Source organism: Athene cunicularia (genome assembly GCF_003259725.1).
Source record: "Athene cunicularia isolate RWA chromosome 24 unlocalized genomic scaffold, athCun1 chr24_part1, whole genome shotgun sequence".
Classification (NCBI taxonomy): Eukaryota; Metazoa; Chordata; class Aves; order Strigiformes; family Strigidae; genus Athene; species Athene cunicularia.
In genome coordinates this window covers 5,801,465-5,824,014 of record NW_020799132.1, presented here as the reverse complement: position 1 = coordinate 5,824,014, position 22,550 = coordinate 5,801,465, and the positions used below count along the sequence as shown (strand labels likewise).

Sequence of the window (22,550 nt, the reverse complement as noted above, 5' to 3'; positions counted from 1 at the left end):
GGCCGGGAGGGCCCCAGGCCCCGGCCCTGCGCGCCCTCACTCGGGGCCGCGGGTGTGTCCCCAGAGCCGGCAGCGCCCCCCCAAAAAAAGTGCAAATTTGTTAATTAAAACGAAAAATGACATCTTTAATGTTCAAGGAACATTTGATACATTAACACTCATTTAACACCTAAACATAACAACCTCGGGAGACACAGAAGATAACGCTGTGGGAAGCTTTTAATATTCAGTGCAAAACCAAATCCTTCAGAAAAATCCTCACTGCAGAACATGTGGCTTTCACATTTTGTCTGGTCAAAGCCTGGTAAACAGGCAAAGTTACTGTGCTACTCCTGCTCCTATGCAGAGCATCTGATCATCTCCAAGGTAAGGCTGTACTTCAGAAACCCCACGAGGTATCAGCTCCTGATGGAAGCTGGAGCTCCCGAGGGAATCGGATAAACTCCCGCTCCAGGCTCTGAGAGTGATTAAAACAGTTTCTACTGTAGCTCCTGTTGGTTCGGAACACAAAAGGGCTGATCCACAGGTCAACAGAACTAAGGGACGTGACTAAGTGACAGCAAGTTCCTCTGAGCCAAACCCAGTCCTACTTCTGTCCGCAGCAAAACTGGTTTAACTTGATGGATGTGCAAATTTACACCACTCCGGGCCCAGGAGCTTGACCTTAGTGGCTGTCCTGGCTCCAGCTCTCCTGCTGGGTGAGGAGAAACTTCAGTACCACGCACTCTGCATGCCACTGCAATAATGGGCTGTTTCACCGAAATTGGTTTTCAAAATGACATGTTGAATTCTGCACCTTCTAGAAAACCTTCCGTCTCCTGAACTGTAGTCCATATTTAATAATGTTTCTTAAAAAGCCAGTTTCTCCCTGTGATGCAGAGAGCTTGACCAGAACTGAAGCCAGTGTCCCCTTCTAGTTTTTGTACCAGCAATTTTGTACCAGTGCAAGAAGGTACGAAGTGTTGCCCATAGCTGGCCCAGCAGAACTGAGCGCTGGAGTGTCCCGTGATTCCCTGACACACTCCGGTGAGGAAATCCTGTGCCATTCAATCCTCCTCAGCCAAAGGACAGGTTCTTATGCTGGACATGGAGTACAGAAAGGAGCCTAGAGGAACCGAGAGAGGAACCCTTGGCAATCAGAAGTACCTGCCCTTCCAATAGCATCATTCTGTACCCATTATAAATGATGGCCCTTCTATTTGCAGGTCTTAAACAGCCCCACTGAGGTCAGCTGGATAGCACAGGCAAAAACCTTTTTCAGATGGAAAAATACACAGGATATTATAAAAAAAGGGCCTTCTCCTGCAAATCTTACTCTGGCCTCACAATAGCCCTGCTGAGGTCTATTGGTTAGCACAGGCAGAAAGATAGAAAAATAGTAGGATTGGTCCTCAAAGCAATTCCAGTTTAGCAAACACTGCCCATACAAGATCTTTTTTCTTTTTTAATGAGCAGGAACTCCTTCATGCTTTTTACATTGAGTTATGATATGCAAAATGATGTATGTTTACAAAATGTACCAGGATGTTCATTTTTACACACTGGCAATAAACAGGTTGTCCCACAACCTGCGTTTAGCTATGCAGACCATTATTTAGGAACAGACTGTGCCAAACATTGAGTTAGTGCCTGAAGATACTGCTGGGGAGCCCTGTTCAACTGCCAATGCTGCAACTGCCAAATTCAGTCCAGTGGCAGGAGCCTTTTGGATGATTGCTCTACTGCATACTAACATTATTTTAAATCCATAAATAAATTCTCAGAGTTGCATCTGGGAGGGTTAGCAGGAAATACCACATGGTGTGTGCTCTGTTACTGGGTTTTATAGCTAAGGCTGCGAGTATGAAATAAGAAAAAATGGAGGAGAAGTCCAAAGCCCTCTGAAGTTGAACAGGATTCATTCCCAGTATCTCAGGCTTGCAGACAGCTGCTGTACTCTAAGGACTGGATAACTGCCCTAAATATAGGCAGTAGCTTTTAAATGGCTGCCTTGAAGTTAAATTGAGAATTTTCCTTGTTTCATTTACAGTCAGAGCCAAGAGCTCACTACTCAGTTCTGTGCATGTTGGAGTAAAGATGCATATCTGTACAGCCCTTCGGTGAAAGAACTTCTTCTGTACTCCTCAGTTAATTCTGCATTTCTGGCCTTGGTTTTAGTGTGCTGTGCATGGTTATAGAACACTGCCTTTTGAGAAAGGGGGATGCACATAGTGCATGACTGCAGTTACAGTGGCAGGTGATGGAGGAAGACACTGCAGTAGATAATATTAAAGGTTGCATGCCGTTTCTTCCTGGTATCCTCCATGTGTCATTCTGTACATTGCAGAATTTTCTTAACATTGACATAAAATCCTGTGGGAACATCTCTCTTGTCCTGGTATTGAATCCTGTGTGCCACGTCCCCAAATCTGCAGAGCAGCACTCAGCTGGTCCTCTGCCACAGCAGGAACTTTCTCACTGCAGCTCTGAGCTGTGGTTTTAGCCTTCATCGGCCAAGGAGCAGCTCTGTCTTCTCACAGTGCTGAGAGGAGATGGGTTGCCAGCTTCAGTGGCAACTCATCCAAGGGGAAGAGGTGTTTTTTGTCAGCAGAATCAGATAGGAAACTACTCATCACGTGAGAATAAATATTTCTGTGTCCTCTGATGAGAAATGCAGGTGGAAGGCACAGCCTCTCTGCACTTTCTCAGGGAGACTTCACGTGTTCATGAGGTTAGTTTGCATCTACAGCATCTCTAAGTCTGTAAAATACTTTTTCTGCTGAAAGAGAAGGGGGCCAACAAGCCGTTTATACCAGGGTCCCATTCTTACTGTCATATTTCAGCCTGGGCCGGGGAAAGTTGAGGGTGGCATACTCTGTGGCATTCTGCATTTGTAAGTTCTTCACCTCTGCTGCAGAGCGCTCCCGGACCTTGGTGAACACCTGGATGTCTGCGTAGTGAATGCTGTCATCCTGCTTCACACTCTTGGGTTTACTCACGGTGGCGTAGACAGGAAACTCTGGGACATCTTCATACGTTGGAGCCTTTGGGGAGAAAGAGCTCTGGAAGGTCAGATCCCTGGGCTGCTGCTACACGTGCCTTCCCCAGAGCAGGCAGAGACACCCTCCACACTGACCCCAGCACAATCCAACCCTCTGACACCTCAGGTGCAGAGAAGGATTTCATCCTACTGCTTCCACTGCACTTTAGAGGAAAAAAATGGGCTTGCATCTCTGTGCAGCAACGCACATTGTTCCCACAGCCATTAAAGGTTATATAAGATGAGACAATTCATGGCTCTGAATAAGCTGCCCCATGTCCTCCCAACCCATCTAGCCTAGGAAGCGGTGGTCAGCTCTCAATATACAGTTAGGAAAACAACTCTGGGAAGCTGTTTACCTTCCTGCCAGGCTGATGCTGTTGGCTCTCATGTCTCACATTAGTTCCTGAAAAGGAAACATCAGCAGATCAGGTTAATACAACTGTTTATTGTTCCACTTTTGAATGCAGAAATGCAGTGTCTGTCTGGCCCATGGGCTCTCCCCACTGGACACAAATCAAATTTCCACTTCATCTGACACCCTCAACCCCTAATGCTGTCTCTGAGGCCCACCTCCAAGAAGAAAGCCTGGGCTTGTTTCTTTGGAAAAAAATAAGGTTTCCAGGGATGACAACATGCTATGGACCGCAATGTTCTTGGCAGAACCTAGGAGGACAGACAGAGAGCTTCTTTGTCAGGCTCTTGGAGAAGTCAGATCCCGTTTTAACTTTGTTATTTCCTTTGCTGCCTGGCAAACATATTTTGCCCAGCATGGTCCAAAGTCCACAACTGGGCTACTTAGGGAATGCCCTTTATCCTGGGGGACTGATGTCAGATGGATGTTTGCAGCTCTTACAGGAGTTTGATGCAGCTTCTGCTGTACTGCTGCTTTAGAGTACTCACATGTGTTTTCATGTGAGACTCGGGTATTTTAAAGTCCCTTCCCTCCCTCTTGCCAAACCCCATGGCACATCACAGCCCTTGCTTTAAGTTTTAAAGAAATCTTGCCTCTTGCTTCTACCACCCTTCTCTTGAGGGAGGTTAGGTACAAAAGAGTACGGGGAGGGGACCTCAGCCTCAGGGATCCGGTTCACAGTCAGCCCTAATGTCAGCTAACCAGGGGCTCAGTCACTCCACCTCCTCTTAGCCTCTAAAGCATTTTCACAAATCCTTACCTTGCTTTTCCTTCTTTCTTTTAAAAGGTGAAGGACACTTCCTGAAATCAGAAAGAGATATCAGCCCTGAGAAGCCCCAGTCTCTGCTCTTATAACACCCAAACCCAAAGGCACCACCCCAGAGCACCACGTCTGTGGGTAATGAGAAAGGTCCAAGTGTCTCAGAGAAGAGGTATTGAGACAAGCCAGAACCCGAATAAATCCTGCAGGGAGGATGTCCAAAGGGGAGATGTGGGGATGTGTTTCCTCCTTCTGTGACACACTACTATACTCCACAGACACCCCCAAGTCTCCTTGCCTTTCAGCCCTGCCTGGCTGTCCAATATGCATCAGAGTGAATGAGAGCAGATTCCACTTTAGTTTTGCAACTACATTTCCTCAGCTGTATGCTCAAAGATGCAGGGTGCAGAGCATGATCTCCGTTGGCATGATCCCTTCTCTTAGGTCCAGAAGCTCTGATAGCCCCATACCCTGCACTTTGACCCCTCTGCCCAAGGAGCAGCTGTGCACAGACCTTGTGCTAATTTAATGTTTCAGACAGTTTTCCTGTTCTCAGTTTTTCCACTTAAAACACAACCAAACCAAACAAGCTATGCACTAAATGTAAGCCAAGCCAAACCCTAATCTCGGCTGTACCTGTGTGACCAGAAAGAGACAAGCCAAACACAGCTACGTCCCAGCCATGGAATGAACAGGAGCCAAATTCATTCCAGCTGTAACAACAGAGCCAGAAGCTGAGCAGGCTCCTGCAGGCTGGTGCTGGCACAGGAGCGCAGGCTGTCTGGCAGAGCAGAGATGTGTCACATTCTGGGCCAGATGCGTGGAGGAAATGTTTTCCCTGCATCACACTCAGAGGGCTGGAGGGGAGCAGGTACCAGGCCCTGTACGGCTCCTCCTGCCTGGGCATCTCCCGCGGGTGCTGCCTGCCGGCCAACTCCGCGTGCAGCTGAGGGTCTCCCGTGGGTCACCAGCCGCTGAGAGTGGGCAACTTGGGCTTTTAACGGGGCTACAGCGTTACCACACCGTTCCCACACAGCGTGCATTTGCCAGGCAGTCCTGCCACAGGCAGGAACGCTGCAGTGCCCGAAGCGGAGCTTTGCTTTTGCTGGCTTTTAGAGGCAGTTTCACTGGGTGGGTGAGCAGGACAGTGTGTGTAGTAATGCCTTTGGCACTCTAATGGCAAAACAAAAAAAAAAAGCATGAATGCGGGAAAGAACATGGGAGACCTTCAAAATGGTCCATAATGATTAACCAGACTTGCTAGACCTGGGAAGTCAAAGGCAGTTTGGGGGAAGGCAGGGTGGCCCTATGCCTGTGCAAAAGGATCTCACACTGCTTCTCGTGGCTCCGCTGTGTGCGGCCCCGCAGAGGCACCTACGACCCTCCAGTCCTCGACAGACAAAATCGGGGGGGGGCTGCCCCCAGGACTTAGGGGCACAGCTCAAGGCAGCATTGTGTTGCCTTGTGGTGGTTCTCACTCAGCTCTTGCAGCTTCCTCTGCCACCGTCTCTCTGAGCTTGTGGGCTCTCCATAACCCTCCTTGCCAAGGCTTGTGTGCTAGAGCATTTTGCTTCCTTACAGCATCCAGGCACATTGTGCAAGGTAATTAAAACAGCACCATTTGAAGCAAAATCAGCAGGGTCCCTACCCTCTCTCCTGGGAGGTAGGTTGCAGTATCAGCTTTCCAAGCTGCTCTTGCTTGTTTTGGTTGCCTTCCTTTGTAGAGAGAGCATTAGCAGCCAGTGTGTAGGCTGGAGCTATTCTGAGGCTGTCTGCAGGCTAATCACAGCCAGGCAGGAGCTGGCATCTCCCATCCTCAGATATGCAGTAATTAGAATGGATGTGGCAAGGGAAACAAGAGCAGGGCAAACCTCTCCCCTCTTCTCAAAACCAGGTCAGACGTGTTGTAACTAACTCAGAGCCTGCTAGAAGCGCATTGTATTCTACATGGCAGCACGCATGTCCCTGCTCCTATACCGCTTCCTCCCCTTTCTCCGTGTCACTGCCAACCCGATTTCTACCCCACACAAGCCTGCTTCACGGTGGGTCCTGAATTTTGCCATCTTTTGCTGTCAATGCCCAGCAGAGGCCCCGAGTAGTGAGAATACCTGGGGCCTGCCCTCCACAGGGCCATACTGGCAGAGGTACCCACACCTGAGGGCACACTTTCCTTCATCAGTAACTTTCTTCTGTGAATAAATTTGCTGTAATGTCTTTTCTTTAAAGACTTTGGGAATCTCCTCAGTCTCGTGCTCTTTGTTCTGTCTCCCTTAGGGCCCATGCTTTGGTAGTGATCATGACAAGGATCTTCTGTCCAGGAGAAGGTGAGTGCCTACCTCCTCTAAACCCTTCTGCAAATCTCAGATTTGCTTAGGCCCAGATCTTTGCTGACACAGCTGTGGTGCTGAGAAAATATACAGAAATAAAAGCCGTATAGGTGCCTGGAAACACCTGAACTAAAATTAAGTACCATTTTTTTCCCCTCTGTCACCAAGGCAAAGCTATGAATCATGAAAACTTCTGCAGTGGCGCTTCAGTGCACCAGTCTGCTCTTGACTGTGGTCCTGTGTAGCTGTCTGCCAAGCCCGTGTTACCAGCAGCACATTCCCCTTTGCCTTCCTCTCTCCTTGCTCAGAGCCTGTCTGAAGAGCCCGCACAGCACCAGGGCAGCCTGGGAGCCTGAGGCCATTCCTCACCCATGTGTCTCCATGTGCAGGAAAGGGAATGGTCCTCCTGGGGAGAGAGCTCTGCTTTCTCCTCGCTGCACAGTCTATAAGGCAGATGTCAGCACTTAAGTCACACAGGGGTGCTGGGGTCAAACGGGTCTTTGGCCAGAGCTTTGTCCCCTGCTGCAGGAATCTGACAGCAGGCAGTAGTGACACCACCAACACAAATACCATCCCAGCTTCTTATTTTCCATGCAGCCTCTGGAAAAAAAATCAAGTGGGACACTGGAGTCCTGGTCCAGTAGCTTTGGGGTAGCAGAATTAGATACTGGCCCAGAGAAGCCAGTCTGCCACCATGCTGCTCCCCAGGTGGAACAGAAAGCGGCTGTCCTGCCTGGTCCTGCACACTTGAGTGACCTTCAGATTCTGGTTTATACTTCCTTTTGAAGGCAGAAATGTTTGTGCACGGCCTGGCACCGTCTGGAGGTGAAAGTGCCACCACAGCATAAGCTGTAACGGTGGTGTTTGTACTCCAGAGTCTCTGGCTTTGCCAGGCCGTGCTGTGGCACGGCTCCCCCCACCACACAGCATCTGTGGTGTGTGTGCCTGGCAACTGCAGCTCTGCTCCAGTGAACCAGCCTGTGCCCCAGCGTTCCCCGAGCAGGCCCCTGGCCGCGAGGTAATGACGCTGATGCCCTGGGTGCCTCATTTACCCGCTGCCACAGGGTAGAGGAAGTAGAAAATGGGACTTTTGGTGGGGGACATGTCAACAACCAGCCTTCTCCCACCTACAGCTCCTGTTCCTACATCCCAAAGTTCTCTGCCCTCCAGCTCAGGACCTGGGTTGGAAGAACCTCCGTGTCCTGAACCTCTTCGTCTGCTTCAGCCACTAGGTGATGCTGTGCCTCTCGTCATTATTAAAAACCGCTGATGAACTTCTAAAACTTTTAACAATGCAGTGTCGGAGAGAACGTCCTCGGAGCTTCATCCGATAGTTATGGCTCTCCCCCCTGTACCACGCTCAGAGCTGAAATTATTTCCTCTTGGCACGGGATGATGCTCCACTGTGCCCTTTTTCTGTAAGCAGGAGCTCCAGGGCACAGCGTGAACCGGGAGGAGTTAAACTGTCATCCTCCTCCTCTGGGAGAAAGAGCAACATCATCTGAAAAACGTGGCCAGGATTTCCCAAGCGCAAATAAAGCCCAGACAGAGGCAGGGAGAGGGGCTGGGGGACTCGAGAGCAGGATGAGGTGGCTGAGCCACGAGCCCCTGGTGCCAGCCCTGCCCCAGGGGCCCCTCCCTGCAGCAGCCAAAAGGAGCACCTTGAGGTGTGTACCTGGCTGGGGACCACTGGGACAAGGCGAGGGATTTTAACTAGATCCTTCCTAGGACCGAGCTATTCTCAGCTGCTGGCATGGCTGTGGGAACCCAAGCTGCCAGTTCCAGGAGGTGGCACAGTGCGTCTGCGCTGAGCGATGTGACAAAGCCCCTTCGCCTGCCCCGTCGTGCCCCTGGGCAGGCAGGGGCTGTCCCAGCCCCCGTCCCTGCACAGCAGTGACCCGGTGCCGCTGTGTGACTGGCAAGGTGCGGGGCTGAGGGCCAGGCAAGAGCCCAGGCAAACCCGGCACAAGGGACCAAAGGCCACCCAAAGCCCCGCTCAGGCTGCCCGGGGCGGCTCTGCCACCCTCGCGCCTGCCGGGCAATGTACTCACCACGGTCGCCCGCAGCTGCAGAGGTTGCCCATGTCGCTCCTTCCTCCATGAAGCAGAAGTGTTTTCTGGACAGGGAGAGCTTGTGTTTCCTGGTTCCTGCTCGGGCCCTGGCTATTCCAAGGGAGTGTCTGGCAGTGTCAGATTTCTCTCCATCGCTGCAGTGAGGCTCTGCGAGGCCCGTGCGTGCCATCTACTGGAGGGCTGGCCCTGGGCAACCCGTGCCCCAGGGCTAGTGCTCACCTCTTGCTACCCAGGGAGGAGAGGGCAAGGCAGCAGATTGCCTCCAGGCCTCAGCCGTGGGGCTAAAATCCTGCCGTACGATTTGTACAGTGGATGTCCCTCCGTTATCCCTCTCTCCCATCAACGCCATCCTGCTGATGCCAGCAGTGATGCAAAAGAGGATGGAGGAGGGACTTTCCTGAACAAAAGGAGAAACCCCAGGGTGGGAGCTCTCAGTGCTGTTCCTGCTGTTCCTCATTGTACCTCGAGCAGCATGTCAGAAAATGTGTGGCACGGGCTGGCATCATCTTCTTGGGAGGGCGGTGATGCCCCAGCGAAGGTGAGAGCAGGCTTGCAGGTCTACTCTCAGCTGAGCTGTAGAGCTGCTGCTTCTGCTGCAGGCAGAAGGGACACTACTGGGAACCAATTTTTTGTAAAGCTACCTAGATGAAAGTGTACAGATTTGTGCTTTTCAGAATTACAGAATCCCACGAGGGACCTCGCATCATTAAGGACCTGCAATACAGCTCTTAGGCTCACCCCTCAGCATATGAAACAGGAAAATTAATGTGCATTTTACCTCTCTACTTCGGTTGAGAGCTAATTAACTTCTGCACTGAACGACAGATAGCTGATCTCTGGCAGCTCCGAGAGAGCTGCATCTTAATACTGAAAGATACCATGTTAATGTAGTCCTTGAGCAGAAACTGCCTCGCGGCTTTGATTTGGCAGCCAGCCCCAGTTCTGTGCAGGCCCGAATCCCTCACGGGATGTGCTGAGAAGTGGGTAAGTTTTAATTCACCCTTCTGACGGGCTATCTCAGGAATCGGCCCTCCTCCCCTACTCCCCCTACCGCTGCTCTCAGCCAGGCTGACAGCATCATTTATCATCTGTACAAGTGCAGAGCAAACGCAAAGTGTCCAGAAGTGGCAGGAGAAGGGTTCTGCTTTGGAAAGACCATGGGGCACAGCTGCTCTCTTAGCTCAATCCTGGATGAGCTGCACCGTGACCTGCAGAGCCTGAGCCTTGCTCCGAAATCCCACCTCAGCATGTGGCTGGAGAAATTGCACAGCTCAGCCTGCACCACAGCAACCCAGGGAGAATTTAGGATCAGATGTATGCAGGCAGATGAAATTTAGTCCTGGTCCCAACAGGACCATGTTCTCAGAGTCCTACAAAGACTGGGTGGTGGCAGGAGTCTGTCCCTGCTTGGGAAGTTGCAGACTGTGTGTCTCTGGCTTTGCCACAGACACTGTTGATTTAGTAAGCCAGTGTCTGTTTTGATTTCTGGGATAACTTGGGCTTTGTTGCTTTGTGGAGGAGGAAAAAAAAGAACAAAAAAAAGGATGGGAGCCTGTTCCCATCAGCTCCTTTCACAAATACTGGAACTGTTGGTTTGAGCTCCACCAGAGAAACAGAAAGGCATCAAAAACATTGGCAGAGCTGGAGAACATTTGGCTGCCACTCTGCATTCTCTCCTCAGGCTGTGTCTGCAGGGATGAAAGAAAGCATGGCTTCCAGGCTCCTGCTCAGCAAGGCGATCAGGCTATTTTGTGCAAAGCCTGCCAGGGTGCTGACAAACAGCCCAGGGGCTAACACCAGGCAGTGCCAGCCCCCTCTCACTGCATCACTGCTTGGGGCAGCTGTCTTGATGCACTCAGGGATGTCATCTGGGTAACAAGCTGCGCAACTGGCACAGAATGAGCCTGGAAGTGCCCAGCGATAGAGAATGAACTCGTTGGAGAGCAAAGACAGGGCTAATGAAACCCAGAGCTGTGTAATGACTACTAATGCTGAGGGACTGGGACCACGCTGTGATAGGTGTTGGTGCAGGCACACAGCAACCTGGCAGTGCCTTTAAAAAATGAAGGAGAGCGAGCTCTGAACTGTTTTGGGCACTTTTGTTTTAGAATCCACTATCCGTGCAGCCCCAGCCCTGGCCACATGCTGTTTTCAGTCCGCAGTGGTTCAGCAACCCACAGCCCTTGTGTTGCTGTCGGGGGGCATTTCATGCTCTAGCAAGTGCCATGACCTGCACTGATCCTCGCTGCTGGCAGGGGCCCTGAGAAATAGAAAATAGCTGCACAGTGGTTCACTCTGGTCTGGATCCCACTGGTGCAAGACCAGCATTACACCAGTGTTTCAGCAATCGAGGAGGCACAAGGCATGGAACAGACTCCTGAGCAGGGCAGACCTGGCCCTGTGTATTCACGGAGGCAGAGAGCAGAAGCCAGCAGGTCACATCCCAGCAGGGAGAGGGAGAAGTTCTGTCCACAGGGACTTGGAACCCCCTCTCTCTTTCTCCTCTGTGGGAGGGCTGCACTGAGGCATGCCAGGGACCCCCATATTTGGCCGGTGACACAGCATTTTGGCTGCTTTAATTGGCTCTGACAAGACAAGGATTGCAGCTGGCACCTGCTGAGCCCTCAGGGCCATCTAAGGCAGCAGCTGTCACTGACAGCAGCACACATGATCCCTGGCCCAACACCACAAAGACTACAGAGACATTTCTCATGTAGCTGGTAGCATCATGGTGTCTGCAAAAGGGGCCAAATCCATCCCCTCTGTGACTCTGAAGAGAGGCTGGGAAGTCAGCAAGGCACCTGGGATCTGAGCAGAGCCTTTCCCTTCAGCATTTTGGGGTTCATTTCCCTCACAAGGACGAAGAAGGTCTGTGGGTGAACAAGACTTATGCCCCATAAACTAGTGGGCTGAAGCAAACAGAGGCTGTGGATTGGCGTTTGTTTACTTGGGCTACCTCTAGGTGCCAGTTTGGAAATGCACAGTGAGCCTCCAAGAGCCCATCTCTCTACGTCTTTTCTCCGCAAGGCTACTGCCCACTGTGGGCAAGCAACTCCAGGGGCACCTGAGCCAGGAGGGCCAGTCCCAGAGGTCCCCCTGGCTGCCCCATGGCCAGAGTCCCTCCAAGTCCCTACTGATGCTACTTCCCCAGGTGAGCTCAGTGCGAACTCTCCGCGGCTCTGCCCTGCACATCTGGAGCAGCCAAGCCACTGTCCATCCTTCCTGCTACAGAGTAGCTTGGCCAGAAGCAACATGAATCCAAGGCAAACAAGAGAAAATCAGTGGCAGATTTATTCCCCTTTCCTCCTGAGAGCTGCAGGCACTTTTACAGACCAACAAGCACCTTTTATGGTCATAAAGGTCAGCTCAGAAGCGAGGTACTGGGGTGATTTCTTCCCTCTTTCCAGTGCCCTTCTGGACTAGAGCACAGCAGCTGCCCACTGTGACGCAGCCTCACAGTTCAGGGTAAGAGCAGCCCTTGCCATTTGGGGTGAGAGAAGAGCACCCTACCTTGTGCTCATTGAGCCCTTGACCTGGAGAAAACGCATTACAGTCCCTCACACTAACACTTCAGTCTCCCTCTTTTTTCAGTCCCGAGTCCCTTTTTCCAGCCATCAGCTTGAAGAAGCAGAATTCTGGCATATCAGTGGCTGCTAAACACTGATGGTGAGAAATAGGGGTCTGGTACTGTGGATTCCCCTTCCCTGTCCTCCCCCACCTTCCCTCTGTAAGCCCAGATGTGGGGCCTTTAGAACTCTTCCTTCCCTTTTCCTTCTTCAGACTGTTCTTTCCCCACTGGCTGCTCCTCTTGGGTTATCTTCACCTCGTTGACTCTGGCTTTCACCTCCTTCCCTGTCCGGGGAGCCACAATGCTTAAGATTCCATCGTGGGACAACGTGGCTCTCACCAGCAAGGGGTCAACATCCAGAGGGAGGATGTAGGTCCTGGTGAACTCTCGGGAGATGAAGCCATGGCGGTCAGCCTTCTGTGGGTGCTGCCCCATCACCTCCAGCAGGTTGTCTACGGTGCGGACAGTGAGCTCATCTGGCAGGAAGTGACAGACATCCAAGAACACCTGGAATTTGTGGTCGTTGAGGCTGATCTCAGAGGTGCCTCGATCCAGCTGCTTATTGATCCGAGGCCTGATGTAGTAGCCATGGTACAGGACAGGGGCTAAGATCTCACACGGGGACACACCTGTAAATGAGACTCAGTGAGGAGCGTGGGGTTTCCAGGGAAAGGATTGGACAAGGATGGTTGGCAGCAGATAGGGGAGGGTGACAGGAGGAAGCTCAGACCTGGCAAACATCTTGGTTTTGCCACCACATCAGCACAATATGGATGGAGTCTCTTGTGGTTCCTACTTTTGTGTCTCTAAAACATGCACAGAGCCAGATGCCTGCCAGCCACTGCCTCCCACCACAGAGCCAAGGGCTGGCATCCAGCTTTTGCATGTCTGCTGGGTGGACAGGGAGGCACCGGTAGGTGCACTGGGCACTCTGCAAAGCCCACAGCCAGGGATGGGCATGGAAAATGCTGACGGTGAAGAAACTGCCCTGAAGAACTAAAGGCCTTTTGTGTGCCATTGTCCAGGGGGCTTTCCTTGGAGCTTTTTGCCTTTTCACGCTGTTGTGCTGGTGCTGAATGGTTCTGCTGCTGCCCACATTCCTTCCCCTCTGCCAGCCACTGCCCGGCTTTGTGCTGAACATCCCAGCTCAGCTTTTCTTCACAGCCCCCGGCTACAAAAACTACCCCCCTGGAGCATTTTGCTCCATGTTTGCACAGCATATGCATGAATGCCAGACCACTGGGGGCATGAGGGAGGGACAGAAGAAACAGCAGTAGGCATGGATGGAGGAAGTCAACCTGAAGAGAGAGACCCTGGCTATTCCCTGGATATTCCCCCCTGATTTGACCTGGGGTTTTATGCTCAAAATTCCTTGGCTCCAGCTTCCCTAGCCTGCTCTGGAGCTCAGTCTCCCCAGGGGGACCCCACCAGCCCTTCTGCACCAGAGGAGAGAAAGGTGCTGGGGGGGAATCCCATCTCCTTTCTTACCTTCTCCAAAGTTCTGGTCGTAGATCTTGCTAGGGTTGGCAAACTCATACTCCGAACTCATGGGGTAGGCGTGGGGGACAGTCCGTGCAGCCATGGTGTGTCTGGGAAGGGGACTTTCCAAGCCCTCACTGCCTCTGAGAGTGAAGGCTGCAGATTGCAAGGTTTTAATTGGGTGAATTCCACAGGGAGGAGTGTGTGATAAAAAGATGGACCAAAATAGCCACACGCACAGGCCCCAGGATGCCTCGCCAGGGTGATGACGGAAGCTTCTCGCTGCATTCCAGCAGGGAGTGCAGGCACTGCCTGCAGTCAGGGATGCCTCGGGAAAATCCCACAGCTCCTTCCAGGCTCTGAGCTCCCCTCCCCGAGCAGGGGGTGCAGGGGGTGCAGGAGGCATATGGACAGCCAAGTACAGCAGGGAGGCACAGAGGTGAGTCGAGGGAGTCTGAAGTAGGAAAATGCAGGACAGACCCCAGGCTCTGCTGCCTGTGGTGCTCCCAAAGGCAAGGACCAGCAAGACGGGTCACAGTAAGCAGGTTCAAGGAGTCCTTGACACTGGTCCTGCTGGCCCTGAAGCACGCCGTGGGGACAGGGCAATAGCTAATGGTGGCGGGTGCTTGATCAGGTTGTGCAAAGTCCTGTGAAGCCATCATCACATCCATCACCCCACTGTGAGCTTGGGGCCCAAATCCGTCCCTCCTGTGCCCTACACAAAGGAGCTTGATTTCCCCAGAAGCTGAGAAGACAGCTCAAGCCTTTTGGTGAAGTGCTGCAAGTAGTTAAGCAGGGCTAGGCAGGATCAGATCCCACTGCTGACACCTCCACAGCCTGAACCACGCTGCTGCAAGCTGGCTGTTCACTGGCCAGGGCTTCGGCACAATGTTGTGAGACACAGGGAAATGCTTGTGACAGAGATCACAAATTCACCAAGGATCTAAATCTGGCATAGATACGGTTTTATTGACCTGGTGTGTGTGTGTGTGTGTGTGTGTGTGTGTGTGTGTGTGTGTGTGTGTGTGTGTGTGTGTGTGTGTAGTGGAGGAGTAGTGCCCAGTTAAACTCCTTGTACTCTGAAACCAGAGATTTCCTTGAGTCCATGTCCCTGCTGTATGAGAGCAGGTGCATTGCTGATGATGTAATGGGGAATTGGAGAAGGTATTTATGGCATGAGCTGTTTCACTGAGCAAATTCTGCTCCCTATTCTTGCAGGCAAGCTGAGAGGAAGAGGGTTAGACCCTTTTGCAAAGGACTGGTAGTGCCAGCAATAAGAATGATGTGCCTCTGAGCCAGTAATTGTACTTAAGTTGCAAGCTCTCTGAGGCAGAGACTAGCTCTTGCCCTTTAAGAACAGGCTGAACCCATTCTCATGATTTAGGTTCACAGGCGAGGCAGGAATTAAAATAAATGCGTGAATTAAGATGTATTAGGAGCATAATTACAGTAAATCAGTTTACTGCAGGGGCACAAGTAGATAGAGGTAGTTACATCCCTGAGAAGGCACGTCATGGTGCAGCACCGTGGTGGCCGCTGGCACGCCTGGTTGGCCTCTGCTTACAGCCCTCTAGATACCCTGAGGTCACAAAGCTTTAGGGTCTTCTCTCTCCAGCAAAGTGGTTTCTGTAGTGGGCAAAAAACGAGAGGTGCTGGGCTGAAGCGCTGTGGGGCAAGCCGTCCTGCATTCACACGCACACAAAGGTCAGCACGAAGGCAGGGAGGTGTTCTGTGCTGCCGAGAGCCACGCTGCCAGAGGTGTCTCAGCAAAGGCCTCCAGGGATCTTTCCTGACCTCTGACTAAAGCAGGCCTGGGGCTTTCTTTGCCTTAAGGAGAGGCAGAGCTCTTCCCAGGCTGGTGGGTGATGTGGGGAGCTGCGATCTCAGCGCTGGCAGTGGGAACAATGGCCCCTTGTCGTTTTCCCTGTGAGCCAAAGATAGGAGCTGCATTGATCCTGCTGGCATCCAGAGCAGCTGGAACCTCCGCCAAGCCTGCCTGGGACTCTGTAGATAAACAGCACGTGGGGCGCAGGGCGGGCGGTTAGGCAGTTTGGCTTCTTGCTGCCCCATTAGGCTCCTTTTCTTCTTCTCCCCTTCCCCCCTCCTCCTCAGCAGCGTGTTCAAATCCCCCAGACAGTGACTGGGCACTGCTGAAGGGACCAGCCCAGGAGTGGGACAATAAAATCCCTGACACCACTGTTCAAGAGGCCTCGCGGGGGGGGAAGGCCAGGCCGGCTGTACGGGTATAAAGCTGGCCTGCCCTGGTGGCACAGCACTGCAGCACAGTTGTTGGCCAGGCTCCCCCGGCGCACCCCAATGGATATCACCATTCACAACCCCCTGATCCGCAGACCCCTGTTATCTTGGTTGGCACCGAGTCGTATCTTTGACCAGATTTTCGGAGAACACCTGCAGGAGTCAGAGCTGCTCCCTGCTTCCCCCAGCCTGAGTCCCTTCCTGATGAGATCCCCCATTCTTCGGATGCCCAGTTGGCTCGAGACAGGACTCTCTGAGGTAATCTTCCCTTCTTAATTGTTACTGCTGTGGGCACATCCTGGTGGGCCTGGAGCTGGAGACCCGTGAGAGCTGAGAGCTTGGAAGCTGCTTGTAGGTGGTTATTAGGAAAAAGCTGGGGAAAAGGGTGCTGCTGTGTTTGTGCCTCTGCTTCTCTGCATTAGGCAAGAACCTCTCCATGCTTTGCTCATCATTTGTGATTGAGAGCAAGCGTTGCCATAGTGTTGGGAACAGAGGCAAACAGGAGCTGAGTGTGTGTGGCAAATGTCTGTAAGCACTGATGGAAGAAAGAAGGAAGCTTAATTTCCCTGTCTGCTGTGCAGAACTTTCAATCCCACTCCCTCCTGAGAAGCAAACACCACAGGGGGGGTGGGATCCTCATGTCAGGCAGCGTGGGACCTCATGGTTGCTGAGAAAAAAAGGGGCCTATTTTAAAGAAGCACTGCTGCGAAGGGCAGCACATACAGGACCCAAAGGATCACGAAGCAGCAGTCTGCTTGCTGGGGCTGAGTCGAGGCATGTATTTCCAACAACCTTGCCTGTTCTGTGAGTCAGCTGCCTTATTTACAAGTAACTTTTAGAGCTATTCTAAGCCAAAGGAGGGGTTTTTTTTAATCGTTGCATAATGTTTCCCTTGATTTAGTGACCTGAGTCTGCCTGTCCACTGAAGCAGCCATAATAAGCACCACAGTTAACAACGTCTGACTATCTCAGTGGAGACATCTTCACAAATAATCCAGAAGGAGAAGGAATCACTTAGACTCTGGGTCAAGCTGTGGAAAGCATAGAGCTGGCACATCCCAGAGCAGAGCTCCAGGAGGCTCGCATGCTCCCTCACCGCAAATGCAGCAGGAAGGGACAGCCAGTTCATATAGCAAAGTCCCACAAACGTGTCCAAGACAGGCTGAAAATGCAAATTCAACCTCAAGAAGTAAAAAGCAGTATTTGTTAGAGGTGATATAGTGCAAAATGGAAGGGAAGGAGGTGAGGTTTGCAGCAGGTGACTCAGTTTTGGCAGAAGTCCTGCTGCTCAGGTAACAGAGGTGAGCAGTGAGGCAGTGCTGCTCACCAGTGACACATTCTTTTGGTTACCAAAGAGTGAGGATGCAGGAGGGAGCCTGCAGATGAGCTTCAGTCAGCTCCACAATCAGGGTTTCTTTTGCTTGAAAGACTTTGCAAAATCCAGTCACAGAAACTGGAAACCTCCAGACATTCTGTGAAAAGAACTGGATGTGAAACCTGTATGCCAACTAAAGAGACAGTTTTACCAAATTCAGATTAAGAAAATCTCTTCCTCACTCCCAAGCAAAACAGTTATCCCATGTGATCAAGAGAAAGCACTCACACTTTGGGTACTGTAGTGACGGCCATTAGTGTGACAGGCCAGCAAGGGACAAAGCCCAAAGATCAGTATCCCAGGATGGAATGAAGGTCAGAGAGGGCATGTGTAGGTACTAGCTGGAGTCCAGAACTGCTGTATTCTAAGAGCCTTTTCAAGCTGAAACCCTCACTTGCTCTTTTCTGAAGTCACTTCCTTGTTTTTCAGATGCGACTGGAGAAGGACAAATTTTCTGTAAATCTTGATGTGAAGCATTTCTCCCCTGAGGAGCTAAAAGTGAAGGTGCTTGGAGACATGATAGAAATTCATGGGAAACACGAGGAGCGCCAGGTACTTCTACTTTAACTGTGCGACTGATAAAGTCAGTGTGAACTTCCTCATCTATGGTTAAACAAGGAGACTGCAAAACAATCCTCTCCTGTGCTCACCTCAAAAGCTTCTAATGTTTTGTACCAACCAATCCTAATGGAAGATGCTCTCTGCAACCCACCCCCAGCTGACCCCAGACTGGGCAGCAACAGGGTGGAGATTTATTGCTGATATTACATGAACTGTGAACTGAACTGGAAAATCATCTTTGAAATGGGCATTTCTGGGAAGAGGTGAGGAATGCAGGGAGGCAATGCAATAAGCTAACAACAAACTGTAATAGTTAAACCTCATAATGAATCAATGCATTACCCTGTGCTGTTACCGTGAGGCTACCTCTTCCTGAAAAAGGCCCATCTGTCAGTTTGTAATCCTTAAAACTTGTGTTCTGCTGTCAGTCATCCCACTGCTTTCCGGCTCTGGAGACCTCTGTGGCAACCGGGCAGACAGAAGTCAAAAGTTAAGTCTGAAGCTGCATGTAACAGGGTTTGTCAGTCCCCATCTCCCCCCTACCTCCTTGCCAGAAGGAAATGAATATGCATGACAAAGTAGCTATGTCACTGAAATTGTCAGCTCTGAGAGTTTCTGGGAGCACAGAACTGTCAGTCAGGAAATAACAGCATTACTTGTAGCTGGTAGAAGCCTCTAATCCTGACATAGCTTCTGCAAAATTTTTTTGGCTAAGAAAATAACTAAGCACTCTAGCAGAGAGCAGCCTATTTGAAAGCTGTGTCTTACTGGAGCTCTGGAGACCCTCAGGAAGGGGTGTGTTGGCACTGCGTGTAGGTCTAGCTGCTGCATTTTAGGAATGATAGCACACCACTGTGCAATAAACCAGCCTCTGCCTGGCACAAGCTGGAACATAAAGCCTCCTTCCATAAACAGTGTACTTGCAGGCACCTGCAGCCTCGGCAGGGCACTCACTTTGGCCAGTCTTGGCTCTTTGAAAAGGGTGTCTCATAATAAAACCTCTTAACTTTCTGAAAAGCTTTCCTTTGAGAGCTAGAGCTTCCCAGTCTCAGGCTTTATGCAAAGGGCCTGTGGTTTAGGTGGAACTGAGTGAACATTTCTAATCAGGGCTGTTCCTTCTCTTCTCCTTTTGAAGGATGAGCATGGCTTTATTGCCAGGGAGTTCAACAGGAAATACAGGATTCCAGATGACGTGGACCCTCTGACCATAACCTCCTCTCTCTCTCTGGATGGTGTCCTGACTGTGAGCGCACCGAGGAAACTAAGTGACGTCCCCGAGCGCACTATCCCCATCACCCGTGAAGAGAAGCCTGCCATTGCAGGAGCCCAAAGGAAGTAGGCCAAAGTCACTCTGGTGGCTGTCCAAGAGCACTTTTCATCAGATGCCAGCTATACTGAATGGCTACTCTTATTATTTATGCTGAGTAAGTTTGCTAACAAATAAAACATGAATAAGCAGTTTGTATTTTCTTGTTTTGAGCACTGAGGACACAGGAAGTGTTGGGTCAAGAAAGCTGTGTAAGGTTGCTGTGCAGGGCAACACACCTGGCATCATTCTTGCTTACAGCTTGAGTGGCAGGTGTGTCCAGGAGAGCTTGTCCTGGTGTTCAGAAACACTTTGCTAGCTTCACTTGGTGTACTCTTAATGTTTTGCAAACATTTAATTGCCTAAGCCTTTTCTTTCGACGTTGCCAGAGGATTTCAGAATGTTTCACAAGCAACAGAAAAGTTTCTCCAGTGGAGATTAGACTGGTAAAACAACTTCATGACAGTCGAAACCCATTTGAACGGTGGGTATTAGATAACAACCGAATGGAACAAAACTGTATCTTAAATCTTTAGAATGACTCACGTTATGGAGAAGCATCCAAGTGCGGCAACCAGTTCAGAGCAGTTGCAGATGAGAAGTGCATAGCTGCAGTAAACACAGATATATCCAGAGGAGAAAAACATCCTGCTCTTGTGGTACAAATCACGTCACTTTGAAACTAAGTTGTCAGTGCTCTTCAAACAATGAACAGGATCTGACGTCTACAGCATTAATCCGACTTAAGCTGACATTGTTGAGTGGTACAAAACACTTCTCAGGTGTCATCAGCTGCTTAGCACCTCTCTTCAAAGGGATATGAGCATAAAGGAAAGTCTGTATTACTGGAATTGAATTTCTAAAATTCATCTCCACAAAGGACAGAATGCCGCAGATCTGTTGCACAGATCATCAGACTCAGTTATGACGTGATCTGCTTTCTATGTTCCTTCTACCTGCTAAGACAAAAGTTGTATTAGAAGGGATTAGTTTAAATCTCAAATGAACTGTCAGGACATCCTTCTTCTATGGCTTTAAGTGAGAAAAATAAAATGAGGACTCAGTGATGAGGGGTCATTGTCAAATACCCCAAATCCCACCTAATTGTCAAGGTCTAGTGTTTCCTATTAGCCTATTAGGTTCTAATAAGCTCTTCCAGTTAAGGTGTTGGTTGGGCTTGGCTGACAAGGCACAGGGTGACTGGTGACTTGCAGTCACGTCTGCACACAAAACAAATGACAGATATATGCACAGGTTACAAACAATACAGCTTAGAAAGCAGGAAGAAAAATCTTCACGTGATGCTACATTTGGCTTTAACGTGTGACAGGTCTTTTTGCGTGAAGGATATCCCTGTAGCACTGATAGCAGACAGGCCTCCTGTTTTTCTGAAGGCATAGCCTGCACATTCTTTTCATCTCTCTTGCTTTTCCTGCATCCTTTGTGTTTCTTCTCTGAGTGTTGGACACAAGCAAAGAAAATGCTGCCATACGGAGTCTATTGTGTGGCAGGACTGAGCTGCTGGGTTGAACGAAGGAGGTTCCATCTCAGGGTGGTGGCCTGGAAACCAGTAGGTTCTCTCTCAAATCCTAAAAGAATAAGCACAAAAAAACTTGAGGAAGTGCAAAATAGTAAGAATATATCCAGAAAGCGCCACTGAGGGGAATCTTTTCTGTAGAGCAAGGGGATTGTTAGGCTCAAATTTTGTGTGAAAGCTCATTGGGGAAAATGTGATGAGGTGAGCTAGACAAGAACACTTGAAATGCAAATACCACTCCCTGAATGACTTGAAATACCTGTTCTGTGGTGGCACAGGAGCACAACTCAACAATGAGAAAATGACAGAAAGAGTTCTGTCATCTCTAAGCACAAATGTTGTTCAGAAGCTCCTCTGTAGCCTCACTACAGATCCAACAGACTACTATGTTTCTGTTCTGTGCAGGTACTTTTTATTCTCTGATGCTTTCCCATGCTGTAATCAGAAGAATATGTTGTTTCAAAGCAGTGAGTATACTGAAAAGAAAAACTCACATTTACCATGATTAAATATAAGTAAAAAAACTTTAACATTTTATATCTTACAGGCAGACCAAAGTATCTGCAATTGCACTGCTACTTTCAAATCAGTCTAACCTAAGATCACAAAGTTTTGGTGATTACTATTTTGATTCACCATCTGAACAGCAAAAGAAAGAGAGCTGGACTGGGGCCACTGTTACAAGGAGTAAGACGTGAGTTTAAATGAAAAAGCGTTCTTCACATCTTTACTCCTGTAGTGAACCTGTTGTAGGGCACTCATCAGAGGAAAGGGTGCTGATTGTTGCCTTTCTGCAAGGAGCTGGGCTGCAGAAAGGGAAGGTACTCACGGGAGGTTTACCTCTGATGGATTCATAGCTGGGGATGGAAAGGATAATGCCCTGAGTGCATGACAAATTAAGTGACCAGTGATCATGTCAAGTGAGATTTGCTATATCCACAACAAGAAAAAACCCAGAGACATAACCTGGGAAGGAAGTGCCTTGGGCTGCACAGTTCTCTGGATATCGCATCGCTCTTCATTCCAGTCCCCCATAACAGTTTTTGCCGAGTAATCATTTTTGTTGCTGGTGCACGTGCAGCCAAACTGGTATAACTCAGAAGTGGTGTCCCAGCCCATCCACAGTTCCCCATAGCCTGTAGCATGCATTGAGGAGCCATGGAGGCAGTTGTACAAACAGATCTTGGACATGATCTGGCAGTAGAAGTCAGCAACCCCCTAGGCTCATCTTGGATCTCAAGGGCAGGTAACATGACATGGAATGTTGCCCCTTCCACTCCTCTGGTGACTGGAGAGGGACCTCCTATACTTCCACATGTGCCAGGGGGCATCAGAGAAATGTGTGCCTTCTTGATGACAAAAAGCATTTATAATTTTTTTTTTTTGGGGGGTGGGAGTGGTATCTCTTTTCCTAAACTGTGATACTGCAGAGTAACTTTGAAATAGAAAAAGGGATTTACCGAAGGCCACAGGGACCTAATGCCCTCACTCCAGAGCGTGGCCAGAGAAGGGCAATGGAGCTGGGGCAGGGTCTGGAGCACAGGTCTGCTGGGGAGCGGCTGGGGGAACTGGGGGGGTTCAGTCTGGAGAAGAGGAGGCTGAGGGGAGACCTCCTGGCCCTCGGCAACTCCCTGCCAGGAGGGGGCAGAGAGGGGGGATGAGTCTCTGGAGCCAAGGCCCCAGCGCCAGGCCCTGAGGGAATGGCCTCAAGCTGCCCAGGGCAGGGTCAGGCTGGCTCTGAGGAAGGATTTCTGTGCAGAAGGGGCTGTTGGGCGTTGGAATGGGCTGCCCAGGGCAGGGGGGAGTCCCCGGGATCCCTGGAGGGGTTGAAGAGTCGGGCTGAGCCAGCGCTGAGGGATCTGGGGGAGTTGGGAA

General features: G+C 50.5%; 4 protein-coding genes across 5 annotated transcripts; 1 reads left to right on the top strand and 3 right to left on the bottom strand.

The window, feature by feature from the left end:
- Window positions 1-1,418: 1,418 nt before the first annotated feature.
- Window positions 1,419-8,932, bottom strand: C24H11orf52 (chromosome 24 C11orf52 homolog). Of its 2 annotated transcripts, XM_026863800.1 has the most exons (4): window positions 8,573-8,724; window positions 4,195-4,235; window positions 3,379-3,425; window positions 1,419-3,023 (listed from the first exon to the last, which is right to left on the bottom strand). In XM_026863800.1, the coding sequence occupies exons 1-4, from the start codon at window positions 8,602-8,604 to the stop codon at window positions 2,787-2,789; spliced, it is 357 nt and encodes a 118-aa protein (XP_026719601.1). In that variant the 5' UTR covers window positions 8,605-8,724; the 3' UTR covers window positions 1,419-2,786. The 2 variants fall into 2 exon arrangements, with proteins under 2 accessions (XP_026719601.1, XP_026719600.1); XM_026863799.1 differs by lacking the exon at window positions 4,195-4,235 and having other exon boundaries at window positions 8,573-8,932.
- Window positions 8,933-11,887: 2,955 nt separating this feature from the next.
- Window positions 11,888-13,783, bottom strand: HSPB2 (heat shock protein family B (small) member 2). The gene is made up of 2 exons (XM_026863746.1): window positions 13,650-13,783; window positions 11,888-12,790 (listed from the first exon to the last, which is right to left on the bottom strand). The coding sequence occupies exons 1-2, from the start codon at window positions 13,741-13,743 to the stop codon at window positions 12,342-12,344; spliced, it is 543 nt and encodes a 180-aa protein (XP_026719547.1). The 5' UTR covers window positions 13,744-13,783; the 3' UTR covers window positions 11,888-12,341.
- Window positions 13,784-15,746: 1,963 nt separating this feature from the next.
- Window positions 15,747-19,290, top strand: CRYAB (crystallin alpha B). The gene is made up of 3 exons (XM_026863824.1): window positions 15,747-16,154; window positions 17,701-17,823; window positions 18,968-19,290. Exons 1-3 carry the CDS (start codon window positions 15,957-15,959, stop codon window positions 19,169-19,171), a joined length of 525 nt encoding a protein of 174 aa, XP_026719625.1. The 5' UTR covers window positions 15,747-15,956; the 3' UTR covers window positions 19,172-19,290.
- Window positions 19,291-20,476: 1,186 nt separating this feature from the next.
- On the bottom strand, window positions 20,477-21,866 carry C24H11orf1 (chromosome 24 C11orf1 homolog). Its single transcript, XM_026863589.1, is given in 4 exon segments — window positions 20,477-20,710; window positions 20,713-20,727; window positions 21,085-21,151; window positions 21,642-21,866. Coding segments are annotated over 4 exon segments (465 nt in total). The 3' UTR covers window positions 20,477-20,552.
- Between the last annotated feature and the right edge of the window lie 684 nt (window positions 21,867-22,550).